Raw genomic sequence first — 23168 nt, 5'->3', positions numbered from 1 at the left:
ATGAATGAATAGACTCAGTGCACTGAGACTGAGCAGACACATGTATAGGTATGTGTAAAAGGGTAGGAGGAGAAAAAGCCAACAGAACTAACACTGACCTAGGCATTGCTGGTAGAGTGCCCAGGAAGGTCAAAGATGAAAAGAGATGTGACACAATAGTCTTCAAGATGAGAAGTTTATCTACAACATTGTAGATAAAAAAAGCTGATTAAGAGATTTGACGAGTTTGGAAGATCTGCTGGCCAGTTTCTATTTTGGCAAATCAGGGAGCTGCAGTTTTCAGAAAGAAAGGAAGCAGAAGCTGGTCGACGCTGAGGTAAAATTTATGCTTATTCTACCTCCAACAGTTTTACCTAAAAGTATTTACCTAATGAAGAAATTTTCTTCTTACTCTTTTCTAGAGCAATTTCTAGTCGATCAAGTCAGCCCATGTAAACACACTCTAAAAAAGTCTCAGTAAGTATATAAAGAACTTTTGCATGTTTCTACTTACCTGCCTGTCTACTTCTGGAAGCAAAAGAAGGAGGTATTGTTGAAAGTGCTGAGGTAAAGAAGCGAAGGTGTGTTTGTTTATTAAAGCCCTCAGGTTGGTGTTCACTAGAATAGATCCTGGTGTTTCTATGTCAATATCCTCAGCTTTGGTCCATTTCAAATGTCCTGGAGTGAATAAACAAGAAATAACTTTAAACATAAATAAAGGAAGAGAATAAGAACAATTACTCGTGTTAAGCTTTTAGCTTTTATTGTATAATACTGCAAAGTCCACAGAAACAGTACTCTGAGAGAGGTAACAGCCTTTTCTAGGTGTGTAACAGCTTCTTTTATATTCCTTGTATTTGTTTCTTGAGTTCTTGCAGGACCTATGTTCCAGTCAACATCACAACAGACACATCCTTACTTCCAGCTCAAGAGATCAACTCAGCTTAGCAGAAGCAGCAAAGTTTCCTGTAATGTCATCGACATAATTCTGTGCATCTATTTCCAAGCAAAAGACTGTTTTACAAGGCTGATGTCAATCAATCATTACAGAGAGCTGCTCTTGGGCCTATGCTCTGCATCCACGGAGCACTATGGCCTGCCTAACTCACTCCACCTGCTAGAAACTACCTGTGTGAATAGACAGTGATCGCAGAGATGAGAATATTTACAGGGTTAATTTAGTGTTCGAAAACTTGCATTTCTCAGAATTTTTGCAAGAACCTGTGATCTAAAATGGTAAACACAGAGAAGGCAACAGCAAGAATTATCAGAGGTCTACAAAACAGGGTCTGTGAGGAAAAATAAGATACAGGCTGCACAGAAGGAAGAGGAAAATATAAAAGTCTGATACACAGGGGTAAAGACCAATGTCTTTTTACTGACCACAGCGGATAGCAAAGTTAATGAGCTTAAACTCTTACACAGTAAGAAATATTACTGGTAAGATATGGGGAAAATAAAGCTTTTAACCACATATGACAAGAAGACACCAGATTAAATCCATAGGGAGGCATTGCAATTTCCATCAGTGGAAAACTTTTAAGAATTTGTAGAGAAATATCTGCCAGGAGTGACAGATGTATAGCTGATCTTGCTCTGTGACTGACAAACAATTTAGATGACCACTGGATGACCTGCCTGGCCTCATTTTGTTTTATTTCTATGATAATATTGCAAGCTACCTTATAAAGTCCTTTGAAAAGCAACTAACTAGTGCTGCTTCAGGATATATACATACTGCCATAACCCTTTTTGCCTTCCAGTCTTATCATACTAGAATAGTCAATACAGAAATGGAAGAAATGAGGAGGCCAGATGGCCAGAACAACTTAGAGACTTCTAACACTTCCCAGGAAACTCTTCCAGGCTTTGGTTTGTTGTTCTTCCAAATATTTAAGTGATGCTACAAAAGGGGTCTTGACTAGGTCATACCCAAAGTCCTGCAGAATCTCCATGATGATGGTACTCAACATTCGCATAGCTCTTTGCAGCAAGAACTACAACTGATACACTCCCCTTCAGTCACAGCCTCCCACAAACATTCTTGCAATTTCCTTTTACTTATTAGCAAACAATAGTAACCGAATGAGACAAGGATCGCTTTGCATTCAGCATAGGGTAACCTTTTCTAACACACATTTTCAACATACTGTATTTCAATACTGCAAAGACTCCATTACAAACAAATGAATGCCCTGTTAGAAACGACAATTGTGTAGAAGTGCTCATTTTCATGAATGCATCGCAGTAAACTGTCCTCACCATCTGTTCCACCCACTAAATATAAATGCAAAAAGAACACAATCCCCAAGTGTAACACAAGTAGTATGATGTATCCAAATTTAATGCCTGTATGTATACTCCTTCCTTTAATCAGTACAGAATACACTTCCCCATCTTTTAAGTAACTCCAAACTGGAGTAACATTTTCCCCGGCTAATGCTTCATATTCTAAGGAAAACCATACATATGTAGATGATCCAAACTAAACCAAAATGTATGATTGCAAAGTCAGTAACATCTTACATTGGTAGATATTTTCATGGTGTTAAGAGACCAAGAGAGTAGTAGAAACTCAGGCTTAATTCTGGGTGCCAGAGTTACACATTTTCTGATTTATTTGACTGGCTACCGCTTACAGGCTACTACGGCAGCTTTACCAACTTGTTGAAGAAATATGTATACTATTCCTATGATAACAGACCAGTAGCCCACTGTAGATGGCCAGCATTGCCATACTCAACTAAACCAAACCAAACAAACAAATGCCAAAGGAAAAACAAACGAACAAACAACAACAACAAAAAAATACCACGAGAACAAATTCTCTCTCCTGCATCCTTCCTAGCTTTAGGACCTTTGCTGTAGGTCTTGAGTTTGTAGTGAGATTTAGGGAAATGTTTGGGAGTGGCATGGAAAGTAGCCACTCTCTGGAATCTGACCATATGCCTCTACTGTATAGCTACTTGTAACTATGAGGGAGAGAAGGTTATGACAGAGCATATGCCAGTGCTTTTCATATTGTTTTTCTACAGAGAAAGACATTTTGAATCCCTGTGTAGCTGCTACCATAGTCTGGGGGACCACTGGCCAGATCAGAAACAGAATGTGGAAGATGAGAGAGAAACACAAGCTTACAGATTTGGAAAAGAAGAGATTAATCTCCAATATAGAGAATTACCTATGAAAAGTGTGGGAGCACCATGTTTCTACATCAAAGTATGAAAATCAAAATAGGAAAAGGACAGAAATCACTGAAACCCTTAAACCTTACACAACGTCCCCTACTTTCCAAAGATCGTGTCCCCAAAGACTGGAGAATTTATCCTCAAATCCACAAAAAAATCTAATGTATTCACTCTATATTTGGCACCAGAGGCCATTTTGATGAAATATCTGGGGCTGGTGAAGAAGGGATACATCAAATTATGTATCTCAGTCTTACATCTAGAGAAAAGTTACAGGAAATAATCTAAAATTGAACATATCTTTGTGCAGCGAAGTTGTAATACTGAAAGTGTATTTTCAGTTTTGAGTAATGCCATTTGATCAACATAAACAATAGGCTTCCATCTGAGATCGATAAATATTATGCAGGAAGATAATATATGAAACCAAAATACAATTTAATGGGAGGCTGTGATACAATAAGGTTGCATGAAGCAGCTCACCAGGAACTGGCAATAGAGTATTTAACAAGCAACCTATGATATTTAGGAAGTAAAATATCTTCAAGCTATTTTACAGAATTATTATATATAAAAATAGAACTAGGTCAGGTCATTAATAAAGAAAAAGAATCTCATCACCACAAAAACAGACATAAAATATTTTTTAGGATTACCCAGCTACTATGAAAAGCTTGTTAGCTAATTTCCCCAATATGGTCACATAGCAAAAATATTTCTCTAAATGATTCAGCAGTCTGCTGAATGTAAAGGTCCTTTGTAAAGACAAAGAAACAGTTATGTAATTATTCTACTTTACTTTAGCTGAGACAAGAGTCTTAGTGAATACTACTGTTTCTGTTCCTTAGGGAACATTTCCAATTATGCTTCATGCAGAGCAGAAAAATCTGCCTATCACATGGAGCTATTGAGAATTTTCTCTTCGCATCTCTTCAGAGAAAATTCTGCATTAATTACAGATCAACATCCATGGATCTTGCTAAAAACATGGAAAATAAAACCAGAAACTACATCTACCACCTCAAGAGATGTAGCTTCAAAAATAATTAAGGATCCAGCTGAAGAAACAAATCAACCAAAGAATCAGAATCAATTGAAAATAATGTGCCAAATCTCTATACGAAATGGAAAAATGCAAGTGAAGAAAAGAGGGTTAACTTCTAATAGGATGGATATGTAAGAAAAGATGCTATTCTCTTTGGGATTAAATGTGTATTAGACTGCAAGCAAATCTAACAGGAAGAAAGAATATCTGCTACCCCACCCCTTGCCACCCACCCAAAAATCATAACGCAGCAATCAGAAGCTAACGGATAAATGACATCTCTGTCTGCAGTTGCTTAGGTCTGTCAAATTTAAAAAGCAACTACAGAAAAGCATGCTGGGGGAAAAAAATGCCTATGGATTTTATAGGTAGCCAGAAAGAAAGATAACTTCTTGAGAAAGGGTCAACTTCTGAGTTTGAGAAAGGGACAGATATAGACCAGCAAAATAAAACTTTTGATAGAATATTGAGTTTACAAACATCTCAATATTAAAATAACAAATAAGATATTTATTTTACTCCTACTCACCTAAACCCGACTTTTTTAATCTCTTTAAGTGCTGGCTTGTTTGTTTTCCAGTTGGAGACTTTTGCCCATGTTTCATCTCTTTATCAGAACCATCTGCTTCACCATTTTTAGATTCAGATCCTTAGGAAAAAATAAAACACCCAAAACATGACACTGATACACTTGCACCACCAGCCCTCCCCTCCCCCTGCTCCCCCCTACACTGTAAACAAAGCAAAAATAGGATTAAAAAAAATTGACATCTACTTTCTGAAAGGCAACACACCTTTCTGGTCACAATACAATTTCTCATCATCAGAGGAAATGGAAGAAAAAGATCAATAAATCAATTAAGTACCGAAAACTAAAGTTTACAGAATACTACAGTCAATAAAAATGTTCACTGATCTAATAAAAATAATGTTTTCCTATAATGCACAAGAGATATCTTTAAAAATATTTTAACCCCAAGTTATAGGGCAGTAAAGCAATTTAAAGGCAAAAAAAAGATCATTTTTCTGTGAAGTAACACTTACAGAAGAGAGATGCCTGGAAATACAATTGTCAATTTGTGTTAAACACAGACATAGAAATCTCTTAAAATGAAGAAACTTAACAGCCAGAACGAAAGGTCAAGGTTATGCTGTGGTGATAAGAATGGCACCAGAACAAGAAAAGCTAACAAAAGGATCCTAGTATTGCAACGCAGAATTGAGAGACAAATTCACATTCACAGAGAAGCTTGCCTTTTTTTCCCCCTCTCCTTTTTATGGCATTGAATACCAGCATGTGGTCCTCCATTAGAGTTCCAGAGCCAAACAAAATGTTACTTTGCATTCCTTTAAAGCTGCTATTATCAATTGCCATTTTATTGTGTGCCTTCAGTTCTTTATTAAAATTAAAGAAAAATCCCTGTCCCTGAGTCACAGATTTTATAAGGAAATAAAGATGTTAAACAAAGCCTCCAAGTGGAAACATCATTTTCAGCAGTCCCCAGTTCTGTACGCTACACATCTGACTCAGAGGAAGGCTCTGTGACTAGCACTGATCTTGCAAATAGTCCTTTAGCTATTTACCTGAAGGTGAATCCGACTGCTCATCAGACACCTTTAATGGTGTCAAAACAACACGAGGAACAGTCTTGTTTACCATCATTGAGACTCCATTTCTTCTTTTCTGCTGTTGTCTTAAAGCCTACAAAAATGATAACAAAACATAAAAATGTAACAAAAAACACTGCTCGTAAGTGAATTACATGAGACATTTCTCTACCATTACACTGAATCTCTTAAAATAAGCATAATTTACATAGCTACTGACTTGCCAGACTTCACACTCGTCCCCTTTATGTCATTTTCCTTTAAAACATAAAATCAGGCTTTTGGTTATAAAGAGAAAGAAGATGCACCTTAGATCATTTTCCAATACAGTTTTGACAACAAAGAAGCACATAACTGTTTGCTCTACCTTAACAGCACAACATGATAACCCATGGAATGTGAAACTAAGACTTCCAAGTAAAAAAAACGTAAAATAAATGTTTCAAAACCAGAATAAAAATATATATGTCTGCACATCTCTCGCAGGTGCATCCTCTCCAGTATACTGCTCAGTCAATCAAGTTAACACAGAGTGTCATCAGTATGTACAGCATGTAAGGACTACAGTATTGATGCACTCACTCAGCCGTGAGTAGTGCTGCACAAAATCACTGAACATGGCAGGAATCATTTATTTTTGTGAAGGGAATCAGTCCTAATCTTGGAAACCTTGCAGCACTTGGCTTCTGCCTGCTTGACTTTGGGCATTAACCTTCAGAACACGAACATGATGGTGTTCTGGCAAATCTCGGGAAAAATGATACAAGAATAAATCTCTACAAATGGGAGTGCTTTGTGTTTCATAAATGGATCGACTACAGGGTTGATAATGTAATACCAAATATTTAAAGGTTAGAAATAACAAATACCTGCCAGATTGTTTTACGTGGAAAATGATACCTCATTCAAAAGATCTTAAAATATACAAATACGAATGCTTGTCTATTAATACACTTGCAAGCATTAAAATTCTGGAATTAATCAGAATGGGCTGGGCTTAATCCCGATCTCTTCTATCCTCCCATTTTCCTCCAATCTTACTCTGCACTCTCTTTTTATAACTGCAATATGTGTTATGATCTTGGGGGGGGGGGGGGATTTATTAAAGTAATACTATATCAAAAAGGAACATATTTGAAACAAATTATCCCTGCAGTTTTATGAGCATGAATGACTTATGACTTAGAAGGTTAAAATCTGTATCTTCAATTAATCTGCAGTATCTTTCCAAAATGTTCAGCTAAAAAAAAAAAAAAAAGATTTCTGAAAAAAAGAAATCAATATCACTCTATTCTTCTAAATAACACACTATACAACATAAAATACACCAAACCACATAAAAGCTGTTTCATTGATTAACCCCTTTTATAGTACACTTCTTAAAAGACACATAAGCACTGTGCAATAAAAAGCAAATTACAACACTTGAAATCAAACAAAGAGAAGAAGCTGGTCAGATCTGCACTGAACCAAAGACGCAAGCAGAAAGCAATAAAGAAAAGCCTACACTTCAAACACTTCTGAGACAGAAAATTCACACTGATATTGGGCAAGGACAGCCAGACTACAGACAAAATTCAAAAACATTAAAAATTCTCAAGTAGTAAATTCCCCCCAAAATTATGAAAATGTACCCCAGTGCACAGTCCTGCCAAGGTAGGTGTCACACCAGGTGACCCTTATTCAACAGTAATGCCACTTAGACTGTAACAAATAGTCCAATAAAAATTAAGTGAAAAGACAGCCAACTGCTGTGATAACAATATACCAGTATAACCACAACCCAGTCATTGTATTGTTGCCCCATGGACAGATTTACATGATGAAGAACAAAGAGAAAAACACCATCCTCAGCGTCATCCTCCCTAAACAAATGAGTAAGCGCCCAAACAATGCCCCATGTTATTCTCCAGCCACCTCCTGGTCTTTCAAGACAACCTCCACCTCTACCAAGGACCACCACCTCATTGCCAGCATCTTAGGGAAGCACGATTTTAATGATTTATACCACCACTGTGACAAAAGTAGACCCCTTGCAAAGCCTCGCAGCCCCTTATCCGTGCTTTAGACTCAATTCCCATGAAGGAGAGGGAGCAGGACGTGGCATACATCCATCGTGACAGGCAGGCCGCATTTGTACGCCCCAGGTGACACACTCGCTGCCGGACCCAGTGTTTGTCAAGTGAATCTCTCACTTACCTTCTCTCAAGTTGTGGGAAGGCCACATCTTGGCACTTCCAGGCAGCATGCTGTGCTCGCGTGGCTGTACAGAAACAGAGCACCCATCCCACCGTGTCTCGGGCGAGCCCCAAGAGCCACAAAGGCAAAATAGCCGTCGGGGAGTAGGCAGATGCCGCTACCAGAACCATTTACATCGCGGCATGGCCCACTCCTGTGCTAGGGGCTAAGCACCTCAACATGCGAGACTGACGCACAAACCTTAAAGATGATGTTTCCCTTTGATACACATTTGCTTTTTAGGGTTTCCTTTTTCCCCTAACATTCATTATTTCACTGCCTCCTCCATCTCCACAATGCAGAGCCCATAGTTAAGTTCAGTTCTGTACAGGATGACCCAAGCTGGCAGAAAAGACACACACACATGGACAGCTGAAAGTCATGTTGTAGAATGGAAAAAAAATGAAAACTATGTGAACATCAAAATCTAAGTCAAAGTTTTAACACAAAATACCAACAAATTATGCTGTGCCTAGAGAACAGACTAATAATCATCCCGCTGCCTCTCTATCTTTCCATTTGTCAAAGGAAAGATATGAGCCAGGAGAACGGAGTATTAAAGCATCAAGTAAATGATCTAACATTTGACATGTACGGTAAAGATATGGAGGAGATTTTGCTCAGTCATTCTGTTTAGTGGGAGAAATTATTCCTAACTAATCACAACTTTTTTTTTTTTTTTTTTAATCTTTATTTTGGATGTAAAGCTGCAGGGCCCAAATTTAATGCTAGACAAGTCTTTGCATGAAAACAAAACATTAGGAGCAACCCAATATAGGGAGAAGATGCAGACTGAAGCCTAGTTTCTAGTAAAGCCAAACACCAGAAGGAGTTAAGTATAAACCAAGGACACTGTGTGCAGTCTCTGCTGAGGACGAATATATAACTGCTCTACACTTCGCCTGAGGGATATTAATTTTAAGATACAAGACTACTGTAGGGTAAGGCAAGAATCTTGTATCCCAAGATTAATTCTACTTAGCTTGGAAGTCAATGGGATTACTCAGAGTGAAACACACACCAAATGCTTTGCTATATTGAGCCTTCAGTGTACCAAGCTAATTTAGTGCTTTCCTTGTTTCCACAATCAGATAAATCTCTAGTTTTAGCTCTTCTGGTGAAGGGAATAAACACAAAGTAGATGAGTAAAATTTGTAACTACCACTGAAGAAAATGAGAAATTTTATAACTTATTCCAAAGAAAAATGGTTCCAGATCTCGTTGTAGAAACATAAACAGTAACTAACACAAACTACACCAGCATCTTTTACTGACACAACATTTTGCAGCTCGTCTATACTTAGAGATAAATGACCTCTTTGCTGAACCGCCCATGGATCTGCAAGAAAGAGCCAATAACTACCAAATGATAAGGTGTCACTTTTACTATTGAAAAAGTAAGATAGAAACATATATAGCATGCATGATAGCTTACATAATAAAAATTTTTCTTTAATGAGATGAAACTGTTTACTTTTCAAATTTATTCAACAACTTTGTGCTAAACGTTTCAGTTAAAAAAAAAAAAAAAAGCTGTGAGTTGTAAATTCCTAGAACAGATCACTGTTAAAGTAGTCTGTAAAACATTACTGCTGTCCTATCTGTATGGCACATAAATAAAACAGGAGAGAAAGAAAATGAAAGGTCATGTGGTATACAATTTAAACATTAAAATCACCACCAAAATATAGTACTTACATCCAGCCTTTCACAAGCAGATTTGCAAAGGACATCTGTGAATCTCTTGCACATAATGAGTATGGAGAATTCCCAATATTCCCATTCATAAAACAGAACCTGTGACCATCTGTTGAATAACACTGCCACGGTCATTATACAGGGTTTGGCATAATTAATTTGTTTAATACAATTATTTTATTGCCAAAAACCTATCGATCCACTTTCATCCAAAGAACTCAACATAACATGGAGAAAAAAAAAAGTTTTAAGAAAACACAAACTCTAAAGATACATGCCAAAAGAAAAACGTCATGCAATTAACAGTGATACTCTAATTCCAAGACGGTTTTCATAAACAGGTCAGCAGAGCAGGTCTCCCCATTCTTGGGAAGTTTACGCCCCCGCTGGAGTGTAGCAGTGTGTTGGAAGGCTCATGAATGCCATTATCTGTTCTTAAGAACAATCTTTTCATATGTAGTTGATTTTGACGTAGGAAAGACTTCTTCACCCATGTGACAAAATGGTAGACTCTCTTCAATAATAAATAAATAAATAAATAAATAAGTCTTTCTTGAACTAGGAATGAAAGAAAACAATATAGACTGAAAGGCAACTGGAGAGAGGGGAAAAATACACCCCCAAAAGAGCCCCAGAAGCAAAATGTCAGGCATTATGCTTTCATTTTACTGCTGCTTAGGATTTTTTTTTAAACTTTTCTTTCCCACGTCTTTTCAAATCATAATGAAAAAATGCAGCATACAGATAAACCATTAATGCAGAAAACTACTTTCATTTGAGCTTAAATGCATGACATGCTGAGAATGTTAAAAATTAAGTTATTAACAACAAAGATATGTAACACTTGGTTGCATTAAGCAACATAGTCCCGGATTTCTATTTGTTCCATAAATGTCAAGCCTACATTCTGAAACTCATATCGTGAAACATAACCTTTGAAATTTCACACATTATGGATCAGAAACATAAAGCTATGGAAGCCTTCCATTCTGCCATGTGAAAAACACAAGCTATGATACACTGAGAAAAGCCTATTGCACAAAATAAATAACAACTCTACATTACGGTCATGGATCCTGAATTGGCAAGGATGAAACAAATTTATCGTTTATCACTGATTCACTTAACACCACCATAAAATTCACTCTTTGTCCTCTCTTTCACCCTCATTTTGTTAGTAAAATTAAGACAGACTTTAATTCCCACGTCTCTCTTAAATTAAAATCTCAGTGGCAACCTGTTTCATGGATACACAGAGCAGTTAAAATAAAGCAGCAAGCGCCACAAATCGTGAAGAGTAAACACATTGATTCTATAACATTATTATTCTTGTGATGCCACCACTTCTTATAGTAAACATATATTAAAAGTAGTTATAAGCATGCATATGTATGATTAAAACAATAATAAAGATCTCTCATGGAAGCTACTACAAAATACAAAGTGTCATTCCCAAAGCACAGAACAGATTAGTATACTTCCAGCCAGACTCATATACCAAACCCAGCCAGACTCATACACCAAACATAACAGCACTGGTGCTAAGTGTACACAACTGATCAGCTGGAGATGAAGAGCAGTGGCAGAATAACTGGAAGTTTGGAGACCTAGGTTTTATTTTCAAATTCTTTTAATCACTTTTAGAATAAGTATCTATGCTTGTCCAATACAATCCTCCTACCCTGTGACACTTTATGCTTTTTTGGAATAGAAATAATTTCTTGCCACATATTTGTTCTTTAGGTCCCAGTAGTGGTCAGAGTCTACACACACAGCTATAGTACACATTAACAACTGAATACTTTTCTGTGTATTAACCAACAGTGAAACAAAGTGTTTGGACATCTGTAGTGCAGAGAGAATGTGTGCATTTCTGTGCATGTCCCTACACCTGCAAGCCAGTACCATCTTCTATAGGGGTACAATAATGCATTCACAGCTACCACTGCTGCAGATCACAATCAACTGCAAAACATACTTTATTTTTTTTTTATTTTTTTTTTTTGCTTTCCCAACCACAAAACCAAAAGAGAAGGACAAAAATGCATGATGTGTTCAATGCCTGTTCTGACTTGCATGTGAATGGGAATGATGATGGCACGTGAATTGATTGACTCAATGACACTTTTTTTTCCAAAGAGAAGAGTGTACTTAAAAAAATGAATAAAATCATGCAGTATTAAACAACTAACAGCCGTCAGCTGAAAAGTGCTTTATGGGGAAACCTGTTTCTTCGCATAACAAAGCACATATAGGGAAGGAAACAGTTTGCATAAAGCAGTTTAAAAACAAAATAAAGACAGCAACGCCCATAGAAAATCTTGAAACAATCATCAATGTTTTCTTTTAGGTCAAATTTACAAATATACTCTTGCAAAAGGTGCAAAATATAGTGGGGGACTACAACCATCCTACCATTCTCCTGACAAAAACATCCTGTTACAGTACCTCTCGGGGAGACAGGGGCACCAATTTACATTGCACCAATGTAAGCAGTTAGAGTGTAGTGTCTTTATGCCAGACATACTGCTCCAGCCTGATTTCTACATGCCCTACACCCTGAGCATGCAGTCTGCTGGGGACCTACCCAACAGTTCCTAAAAAAGCATTGGTACATCACTGCTTGTCAGCATTTCGTAGAAGGCTTCCCAGAACCCTGAAGATTTGTGAGCCATCGCAAATCCTGTCTTTCCCTGAAAATGCCAACCATTTCTAGAATGCACTTCAAAATCAAGGCCAGACTCATTTTCTCCTGGGTCTAATTTGTTATGTTATAGAACATTCAAATCCAAAGTTGTTCTTTACATACGGCCCAGAAGAAGATATTCACTTAGAGACTCACTGCCAGTGTATGGAAAAATCATGCAACATCGTTAGAAAAGCTTGACTTCTGTGCAAAGTAACCAACAAAATGGGATTCTCATCTACAGTGATGGTATTTGTCATTAGGACAGTAGTTATGACCAATCCATCTTAAATAGTACCCTAGGTTATTAAAGAAAAATGTTATCAAAAAAGTGCACTGCTTAGAACTTGGCCACTGCCATCAGCTTGGCTGACTGAGACTTGGGACAAGAAACAGCAGCTACATACCAGAACTAAGCATGAACTTTCAACATGTATTTGGGAAGGAGATTCCACTATGCAGGGGTGGTAAATGTAACCAAAATTAACTTTCATGGACATATTTTAGGTGAGGGGCTCTGTCCTACAGTGAAGTAGAGTGGGCAACAATGCTTCAACATGGTAGTGTTATAAAGTTGCTTTAAAATTCTCAGATATTTCTTAGAGTAATGAATTCTGAAAAACACATTTATTAAAACAGAAAACATGCAGGACAGCTGCAAAAGGCATGCTATGCAAACAACCCCAGAGGGAAAACAAACAAGCAGAATGCCCCAGCAACTGGGAGTTAATTATTAAAAAGCGGTACAAAAAGAATACAGGGATCATGTGGATTCCTGCCCCTTCCTTTCCGTCACAAGTAAGGGCTGAGGACCATGGGGATGACACAGAAGAAAGTCCCATAAACACTGTGTTGTGTCTTACCAAAGCACTGTGTTGAGCAGCTGGTACATGCTGCCCATGTATAGGGACCTTTAGAGGGACATACCGTGCAGCCTGCCTTCGGGCAATGCATGTACTCCCTGAAGAGCTCCTGCTGGAACTCTTGCTCTTCCAGCTTCTTTTCCCCATTATGCAGTCTCCCTGCCATAGTTTCTCTGTCCTCTTCCCTAGACTTGTCTTGGCAATCAGAAAATCAGTTTAGTTTATCATCTTCAAAATTCCATTTTCCTGAACGCATTTTGTAAATTCCACTGTCCCTTCCCATGTCTCTCTAGTAGTCAAAAAGCAACATGTTTTTCTTGTTTTCCATTTGTTGACAGGAAAATTTGTCAAGAATCGTCACTTATGTTGCCAGACATCTGATCAAATACTTCAGCTAGGGAGCCAGAATTCTCCAATTGTGTCCTTGGTAAATCCGTAGTATCTGAAATGAAACATAGGAAAATGGTTAACACAGACACTGAGACAGTGCAACAAACTCTCTATTACCAAGGAATTCAGTACAAGAAATCTCTCTCAGTTCACAGTGGAATTTCAAAGACTTTCAGGAAGACACCCCGTGCTCAAACTCTTTGTGATCAGGACATAAGCATAATGATCTCCTCTGTCAGCTTTATTTCTTCAGGGGAGGAGAAGGGAAAGGAGGGCAGGCGAATATATCAGGTTTGCATCACAACATATGAGTGAGTAGTTCCTCAAATGAGTCAAAGTACAGACACCACAGACAGACTCATACTGGATTACTTTCCAAGGACAGCAAAATGCTTCAGGATAACTTGTATCTGGTTGTATTCAAGGAGAGAAGTCCTAACAGAATGAGTGTGGAGGGAGCAAAACTGGTGAGTTTGCTCTTGTTCTTCTCTCAAAGCAAGGTAAGCGGTGTGCCTGAGGTGAAGAAAGGAAAGCAAATCCACACCAGCACCAAGGGAGTTCAGGATTCTACCATCAGTGCCAGCCTAGGCACTTGGACGCCTGTGTCCTTAAAAAAAAAAAAACAACAAACGAATGAATAAAAACCTGATAAACTAGTCCTGTAAATTTGGGCAAATCGGGGCTAAATTACACTTTCGCCATTCTGCTCTGAAATTTAGTTTTCCGTTGCTTCAGAAAGATTGTAGATTGGTTTCTAATGATAATAATTATGGATGTGCTTGAAAATTCAGCCTGAAATGTTATTTGGAACTATACAGGTCTCATGTACTATAATTCAGAAGCAATACATGAGCCAAACTGCAACATCCCCCATAGCTCTCTTACTGCTTGGGGCCTGACAGCATCCAATGTAAAAAAAAAAAAAAAGGTCACACAGTTGCCACTATTGCTGTAAGAACAAATCATATGGATGGGTGCTTCCTTCTCCATGAAAAACTGCATCTACCCACTTTATGAATAAAATAGTGGCACATATTACGAACCCAGCCACCAAGCATGCAGACAAAGCCCAAAGTTAAGAAAAACAAAACAAAGCAGCAGCAGTAACATACCTTGTGTAGATTCCCTTATTTCCTGAGCTTCTCTCCTCCCAAACCCACTTGGCTGCTGTCTCTGGAGTTCTGTCTCTACAAAGAGATCTGGATGCCCAGCACAGTCTCAGACATGTCCTGGTCTGTATTCAGATTCTGAGTCTGAATGAAGTATCCTTCTCTTCTCCCAACAGAAAATTTATGGGTACCCTTCTTGGTGCTGATTCCAAAGTGCCAAAAGTGAGGCAGGATTTTCTTCCATGTCTGGGAGGTCTAATATCATCCCAGACATCGTTATATCGCATCTTCAAGTTCTTTATCCTCTCTTGGTACTGCCCCAGGAACCAACTGGTACACTGATGGACAAGGTGCTCTTATACTTGGCTATCAGAGTCCAACAGACACTAACACCACCTCAATGTCCTGGATATTCACACATGCTCAGTGTTACCTACGTGAGGCCAGTTTGCAGGTATGATCGTCTCTTCTGAGAAATGTTCCAAGAACATCTTGATAGATACAGACAAATCTGTACAGAGCGAAGACTTCCAAAAAAGTATCACCTCAAGTCAATGGAACAGAAACTGGACCAGAGAGGAGCATGGTAGACACTATGCCATGACTTGATGTCCATACTTGAGTTAGCCTTGTCCAGAGCAAGAATAATTCACACAGTAGTGTGATCATGTACCACTGTTAGCAGATGCAGATGTAGTTCAGTACTTTCCTGGTAAGAGGTCCTGACATGAGTCTGCATGCCACAATTCTCAAGTGTGAAAATGAGGTAAGTCAGTGTAGAACTGATCAGTACTGATGGGAAATCAGTGCGTGACAGCGTGCCATAAACCCCTCTTTCAATGGTACTAGATAGGCAGCAGCTGGGCACGCATACCCAAGCACTTCCAATAGCAAAAGGGAAACAAATCTTTAAAATCTGCCATCAGAAAGACAAGCATAAAAGGCAGCTCTACACCACAGACTCTTTTGTCTAAGCCCTCATGAACGGAAACTATTTTGTTGGACTTTACACTCATACTATTCAGGAACAAAACTGAAACTTCCTCAAAAACGAAAAAAAGCAACATGAAATACACTCAGTGGTGAAACATTCAATCTTTCTCCCAGCAAAATGACACGATGGAAGGCCATGAAGCTAGAAAGTTGCCAGACTAGAACAGCAGCCCAAGCTTTTAAGGTGAGGAAATATGGTCTGAACTATGAAGCAGACCTTTTGAGAGTCCGCTGGAACTGCAGACCTCCCTGGCCCTTGCAAAGTACCCCAGATCCACTGCTACCTGAGAGAAGTCAAGACCAATAGAGAGGGCTCAGAAAATGCCCCGTCCTCCAAGCTACTAGCATAGCTTAAGAAATGCAGTGTTGTGACTAATTTGATTCATGAGAACATCTTGAAACGTAGGCTGTTAGAAGGAAACGTGAGATTGCTCTTTGCAGTCTAAACCCAGTAATACCTCTAGAATTCATTACAAATCAGATCATATGTAAATCCAACATAACACTTGAAAGAGAATGGCATATGACTAGAGTGGCTAATAACTAGATAAACAGAGAAAATCTGCTAATTCTAGTTCTGATCTTCAAGCAATACTTCAAATTATCAGCTTGCCTCCCACTTTAATTTTAATGGACAACAAAACAAATACACACAAGATCAAGCTAATCAAAACTTACTGTTTTTAAAAAAGTTGAGTTGGAAACTGGTTGAAAGACTACCTTGTCAGTTTTCATTCTGTGAAGACTGTTAAGTAATAGAAAAAATACAATAGCTAGGGAAGACTGGTTTCTGACATTTATAAAGTATATATATATATGTTTATACAGTATAAACACTTCTTGCTGAGAGTATGCTGATGGCTCATCTTCTGTTACTTTAGCACAGAACTGGTAAGTTAGCAGCAGTTGGAGGAGCATTGAATCCAACTGTATTAAGTTTTTTGTGTATTCAAAAGGCAGTACAGGCACTTCTTTGTACAAATTTTATGTGTTATGTGCATTCATAAAAGCAATAGAAAGATTGGAAAGTGAAAGAAAATCACTGCTGAAGTTTTTTTCTCCTCTGCTGCAATATCAAATTAAATCATATCTGTAGCATGCATAGGGCAGTAGCCAACACCTGAAGCTTTAGAGAAAAATTAAAACAAAGGAAAAATCCTCCAGCACTCCACAATACAAATGTACATTTGTCTAATACTGTACATACAGAAAACATTTTACTGATAGCTGTAATAATCTCATACTCTGAAGTACAAGATCTAATTACCATTAACTTAATTAAAACTGATTTCTTTCTATTGATTACTTAACTTTCCGATACTGCTCTAACCCTACCGCCTTAGGGAATGTTTTCAAAGATTTCCATCAATGTTATGACTTTTTATATTAATTAGGCTATTTTGATTAGTTTGCCCTTTTAAAAATTATTCTCACTGCTATACATCTGCTAAGTGAAAAATGACAGAGTTTAAACAGCTTACACAAGTTCAAACACTCATGGCTTTGCTTTTTTTCCTCCTTTCCCTTCCCCTGCTCCCTCCACACCTCAGAAAGTTTACATACTATAAAAGATCTATACAGAAGTTTCCAAAAAGTTGCGTGCCTTTCTCCAAACTACCCAAGCAGCTAGCGAGCTGCTTCGTGCACTGCCCAACCTTCCCGACCAAGCAGTTGTGAGACCCCAACCTAAGAATCCTCCCCAGTCCTCAAAACCCGTAAGTAAAAGATAACCTTATATGAATGATAAAGGTCTATTAATTTTAGTGGATTTAAACTCAAACCGCATGAAAAACTAAGCACAAATACTTAAGTGTTTCGAGAAGGAGATGTGGACAGGCTTTGCTTAATTTAAGCCTAAATCAACAACTCTGCAATAAACTACCCCATGAAATACTATACTTCAGTTAAACATAACTAAGAGAGCAGTTACCAGAAAAAATAAAGCAACATCATCTCGTTAAACTAACATTTTAGAAGAGTTGTATTTCATTTTTTACTGTATTTACATGACTAAAACAATTTATACATATTCACAACTGAGAGGAAATACTGATTTTTTTTGAATTATTATTAGTATTTTTTTAGTTTTTCGTTTGCCCTGCTGTAAGCTGAACTAATTTGGCATTGTTGGAAAATAAATTTCACAGTTACGATTTCTGTTAACATCTGACTTTGAACACACAGTTAGTTTTGCCAAAATTTACTACATATCTTCCAACCTAAATCATCCAAATCACAGGTTATTCAAGAAACAAAAACAACCTCACTCTTACACACTGTAATGTCAGATACAGTACGCAAAATATTACTAAGCAGACCATAAAGAAAAACTGAAGAGCAAGTATACCCAGCTTCTTACCTATCTGCAGAACTTCTTTCAAAATGTTTGCTTTATTTTAAGCCTCACATAAAATTTCCAGTGTTAAGTGCTTACACACAAAAACCTGGGACGTGATTAATACAAACAATTCTGCTTACTTGCAAAGCACTTACAAAAAACAAAAACAAACAAAAAAAACCATCAAAACCACAGTAAACGGCAGGACTGCACCATCGGTTAAAAAAAAAAAAAAAGGAAAGAAAAAAGAAAAACCCAGCAATACATCACTAAACAAAGCCCTAAGAATCCTCTCAGAAACGTCCTGAAATTCTGCTGAAATCATGTTCGTATCAGACTGACACCCATGCCGGAGGAAAGCCAACTGATGACCAGGCAGTAGGAGCTTACCTGCTTAAGTGCTTTCTTCGTGTGCTGCTGGAAGGAAGATACTAGCTTGCTTTGCACTGGTGCATTTGTAAGGCTCGAATCACGATTGGAAGACATTTCTTCAGATGTCTGCTTTGGGCAAACTTTATAAAAAGAAAAAAAAATAAAGGAATGCTGTTATGGGGCTTATCTTCTATGCATCTTGGAGAGCCCTAAGAAAGGGTTGGGGGGGGGGGGGGTGGTGGAAAAAGCAAGTGCCTGGAAAACAAAAAAGCTCACTCCACAAAATTCAACTCATCTTGAGATCCAAATGAGCTGAGAATCCAGCCATATTCTAAATACATGCGTTGCTTCACAAATATTTGTACCTCACTGGCCTCTTTTTGCGGAGCTCTGGAGACTGTGCAGATTTTGCCTGTCAGGTCCTGAAACGTAACTGAGGGAGCTGAATAACAGTTTTTGCACAGAAGCCAGGCAAAAATTGTCTTCTTCACCAAGCCATTTCTAACAGATTACTATGTGTCTAAACACGTATTTATACAGAAGACACTGATGACCCTGTATTCTGGATTTATGAGTATGCAACTTCATTCCAGATCGTAATGGCATTTTAGGAGCCAGACTAATCTATTTTGTAAGTACTTCTTGGTAAAAGTAAGAACACACACTTGCCTGTTTAACGGGTAGGCTGGAATATCCTGCAAAGAGGAATTCTGTTCTCGCAGGTAATACACACTGCTATTTTTTCAGCCTTTTTAATAATACATGCTTTAATGAATAAATACTACTGCACTTGCTTTAAACAGCCTCTTGAATACATATTGTGTGAGACACAGAAAAAGTCTCCTGGTTAAAAATAAAATGAAATATGATGATTTTTATTATTATTTTTTTAATCCACCTTTATTAAACAGATATGAACATTGTGACAATGCATGGAGCATCCTGTAAATCTTGGTAGTCAGCAAGCTTGACTAAAAGGGCTGTGAAAACCTTTCCATTTTTAATGCCTGGCATTACTATTACTCTTACCAGAGTCTTAAGACAGCCCATCTAAAACAGAATGAGCACAGATCCAGAAACTGATCAGCTTTCTTCTTCTTTCCTCCTCTGACTGGGTTCAAGTCTGGCTTCCCCTGCGCTGCCCCAAGCCAGTTTGCATGCTGACATGCTTGCTTTACAAAGCCCCAAAAATGCTTATGTTTTCCCCAAGATCCGCCATACATGGCGAACCTACAAGAACAGTTTGAGGACACTCAAAGAGGTTGCACAGACATGGGCCCGAAAGAATTTTAGCCCAATTTTTCTGTTTGTGTGTGGTTTTCTCCTCCCATCCTTCAATAGGGCAAGCAGACAAGTGAACTAGCATTTCGACTCCCTTGCCTCTAGCCGTGTTTCATAAAATAAATATTGCAATGGCTTTTTCTTTGGGTTTGTAAGAAAAGAGGTAGAATTGAGACAGTTTAGCTATCAATAAGTAATTGCCAGTGTAAGATGCATGGGATATTAAACATTTCTTTCCACACTGAAAGAAAAAAATAATTAATACTTACTTGACAAGCAGAATATATTCTATTTTATGGCTTTGGCATTATGTCAAGATAATTTCCACATTAGATTAAAAAATTTCATTAGCAGATAAGACAAATCCAATTTTGTCACAAGACTTCTAACTGATACTTCCCACTTTTTTCCCATGTACTCAAAGCATTTGTCAAGAATATACAAAGAAGATGCAATACAAAACAGCTTCTAAGCTTACAGTATCACCTGGTTAGGATCAATGTTTTCCACATGATAAGCAATGCTTGCTATCAAAAAAGGCAACTCAGAGGAGCAGTAAATTGTCAGCAGAAAACAAACAATAGCTATTTTATACAGTCTAAATCACTACAATAGCTCCTGAGATACAGAACACCTACACCAAAATAAAAACCTGACATTTCAAATTACCCAACTTCTGTTTTGACTCTTATTTTAAATATTTTTTTTTATTTTTTATTTTTTACTGTTTTCTGGCAAAGACTAAGTGTCAAAGAACTGAATTAAAAATGGAAATAGTGTAAGCATACAAATCCCAAAGTTAAGGAGAACAGAATTGAACAAATTTAAAAATGGCAGAGGAAGGAAATCTATTATGTATATAAGTCCCCCTCCTAAGTGAGGATACAACATGAATTATCATGAAGAATGTATTTCTGTTCTCCAGGATGACTAGAACTCCTAGTTCCTTTTTGACTAAGTGGGAAATTCTGGTTCTCATGACTTTGATTCAGGACATTATCCAACAGTCTCCCCTATTTATTTTGGTGATAAAGTTCATCACGGAGAGGTTTGATACCACTAACTGATGATGCTCAACACTACAACAGTTAATGTCAAACTCGTGATACAGCATGGGAATAAATATAAACATGGCTCTACATTAATTTTAGGCTTTAATTCATTTTTATTCTAACAATTATCCCTTTAATTTAAATGAAAATGAAATTGTGACAAAGTCTATTAGAGGCAATACTTTTGATTTCTATCATTACCTTAATTTCACATAAAAAATAATATCAATGTATTGTTTCCTTTTGCTTCTGTTTCTTTAAAACTTTGACAGTGAAGATAAACCACGGAACAGGGCTTGTTCTACTTCGTGAAGCAACTGGAACTAAAACCTGCTGAAACAATAAACCAGCTTGCCATATCTGTGATCAATTCTGCAGGTCCAGGAGGAGTACCTCAATGTATGCTGGTTCAGTTTAGTGCAAACCAAAACTACTTCCTTTAGATTTCTGAAAATAATTGGAGAACAAAGTATTTCTGTTTCCTGTCATCTATAATTAAAGAAATAGAAGTTTGAGGCTAAAATCCACTGCTTAATTTTTTTTAAACGACATCGTGATTAGAGAAAGTCAACTTCATAACAATAAATATTTCCTTTCTAAAATATACTTAGTACATTAAAAATAGTTTCCTTCACATATCCTATAGCTTAAAATATTAAGAAATTCTAAATACTGTTTTCCATGTTTATTTAAATTTCCATTTCCATTTAAAAGCAGCTTGATACAAATCATGGGTACAAACCTAACCATCCAGTTAATAAGACATGCCACTGCCTATTTTCCAAAAATAGAAGATATAAACACTAAACATCTAAATACATTATGTTAATTTATATAATTGCTTAATAGTTTATACAGTCTATTCTCTTGATTAGTAAAAAAAAAATACTAAAGAAAATCAAGATATTAATTGTTTACAAAACAATATGAATTAAACTTTTCTTTAGGAATTTAAATACAAATATGAGATGCTGAATAAATTTATTCTTTAAAGCAAGTTGCGCTGCTTAGTGATTTAAATCAATCTATGCCAAAATCTCAGTATACTACAAAGGCTGCGACCACAGAAAATTGTATTTATTTGTTCATTCAAATGGATAAGGTCCAACTGCTTTTCTCTGCATGAGTCAGAAGTGAAAAAATGGAAAAACATGATAGAAAAATATGTCGGTGTTTGAAGTAAAAATTGATGGTCCTAGTGAAAAAAACAAAGACTTAAGACTGCCGCTATGAAAACCAAAGAACACAGTAAAAGATAAACAAATTCAAGAAGAGTCAGTGGTCTTTGTACATATGTACAACTTTGGAAAGCTGAGCTACTTTGTCCATAAGCACAGAAGATGCATGAATATTATCAGATCTATGTTACTTTGAAAAACTCTATCAGAAAAGAATGCTAAAAATAAACTAGATGTTGGGGAGGAAGAAAAGAACCTTGAAAGAATGCAACAGACTAAGCAAAAATATTTGGGTAGCAAATAAAGAGGGTTCACCATTATTGCTAGAGTAGAAAAAGAGAACAAGAGTAGTTTTAAGCCTACAGGAGGCATTTCCCTTTAATGGAGAATAATTAAGCTCCATTCAGCTTCTTCAAGGGCCAGGACTGAGTGAAGAAATAAAGCAACTATTAAGCCATAAACTGTTAGGTTACGAGCTGGAAGAGCAGCTGGGTCTCTGAAGATAAGACCTCCTCAGTGAGTGTTGAGGGAGTGTTAACATGAATGATAGAATTAGAATTACTTAACGAAAAGAGGATGTTAAAAATGTTTTTGACAACCTGCAGTTAAAATAACCTCCTCTCTTCCATTTTTCCAAGACCAGTTTTTGTAATTACTGTGACAGGCTATGATTTGTAAAAATCAGCAATGTTACCTTTTAATTTCAAATTTCATAAACTATCTCAGTAATTTTATATTACTTTCTACCTCCTCCCTACCCCCAATAAATATGATACCTACTTAAACCATATTAGAAGATATATTTCTTCAAATAAACAGTCTTTTGTAAGAATACAACTTAAAATCACTCTGTCTCACTGTCACTGAAAGATATTAGGAATAATTATAAACAGATTTATGTAACTGGATGGACAGAAAAGTTCCTGGAGTGCTTTATGGGGCTTGTTTTCCCCAAATAAATAGCACAATTAATTCTGATTTCAGACAGACCATACTGATTTAAAATCAAACCAGTAAAATCAACACCAGTTCACTTCCTTCTTTGTTACAGAAACCACAGCAGATGAGAAAGATTGTTTATTAATGGCCACATTACAAAACTCAAATTAATATTGCTACCATATGCTAAAGACTATAGTCTATCTCAAGC

At 37.1% G+C, this 23168-nt stretch overlaps 1 protein-coding gene across 19 annotated transcripts in view; it reads right to left on the bottom strand.

The window, feature by feature from the left end:
• Positions 1-23168, bottom strand: part of ASXL3 (ASXL transcriptional regulator 3) — a 135213-nt gene that overhangs the window by 47706 nt on the left and 64339 nt on the right. For 16 of the 19 annotated variants that reach the window (XM_066992902.1, XM_066992918.1, XM_066992906.1 and 13 more), the window contains 4 exons: positions 18526-18647; positions 5797-5914; positions 4742-4861; positions 494-657 (listed from right to left, as the gene is read on the bottom strand). In XM_066992902.1, the coding sequence (XP_066849003.1) occupies positions 494-657; positions 4742-4861; positions 5797-5914; positions 18526-18647 (524 nt within the window). Of the gene's footprint in view, positions 1-493; positions 658-4741; positions 4862-5796; positions 5915-9756; positions 9866-13369; positions 13748-14807; positions 16516-18525; positions 18648-23168 lie in introns of those variants that run through there. The other 3 variants (XM_048046579.2, XM_048046578.2, XM_066992917.1) reach the window with 3 other exon arrangements.

This window comes from Anser cygnoides, chromosome 2 (genome assembly GCF_040182565.1).
Source record: "Anser cygnoides isolate HZ-2024a breed goose chromosome 2, Taihu_goose_T2T_genome, whole genome shotgun sequence".
NCBI lineage: Eukaryota > Metazoa > Chordata > Aves > Anseriformes > Anatidae > Anser > Anser cygnoides.
Note: the sequence above shows the minus strand (reverse complement) of the source record. Positions and strands in the feature narration are given on the sequence as shown.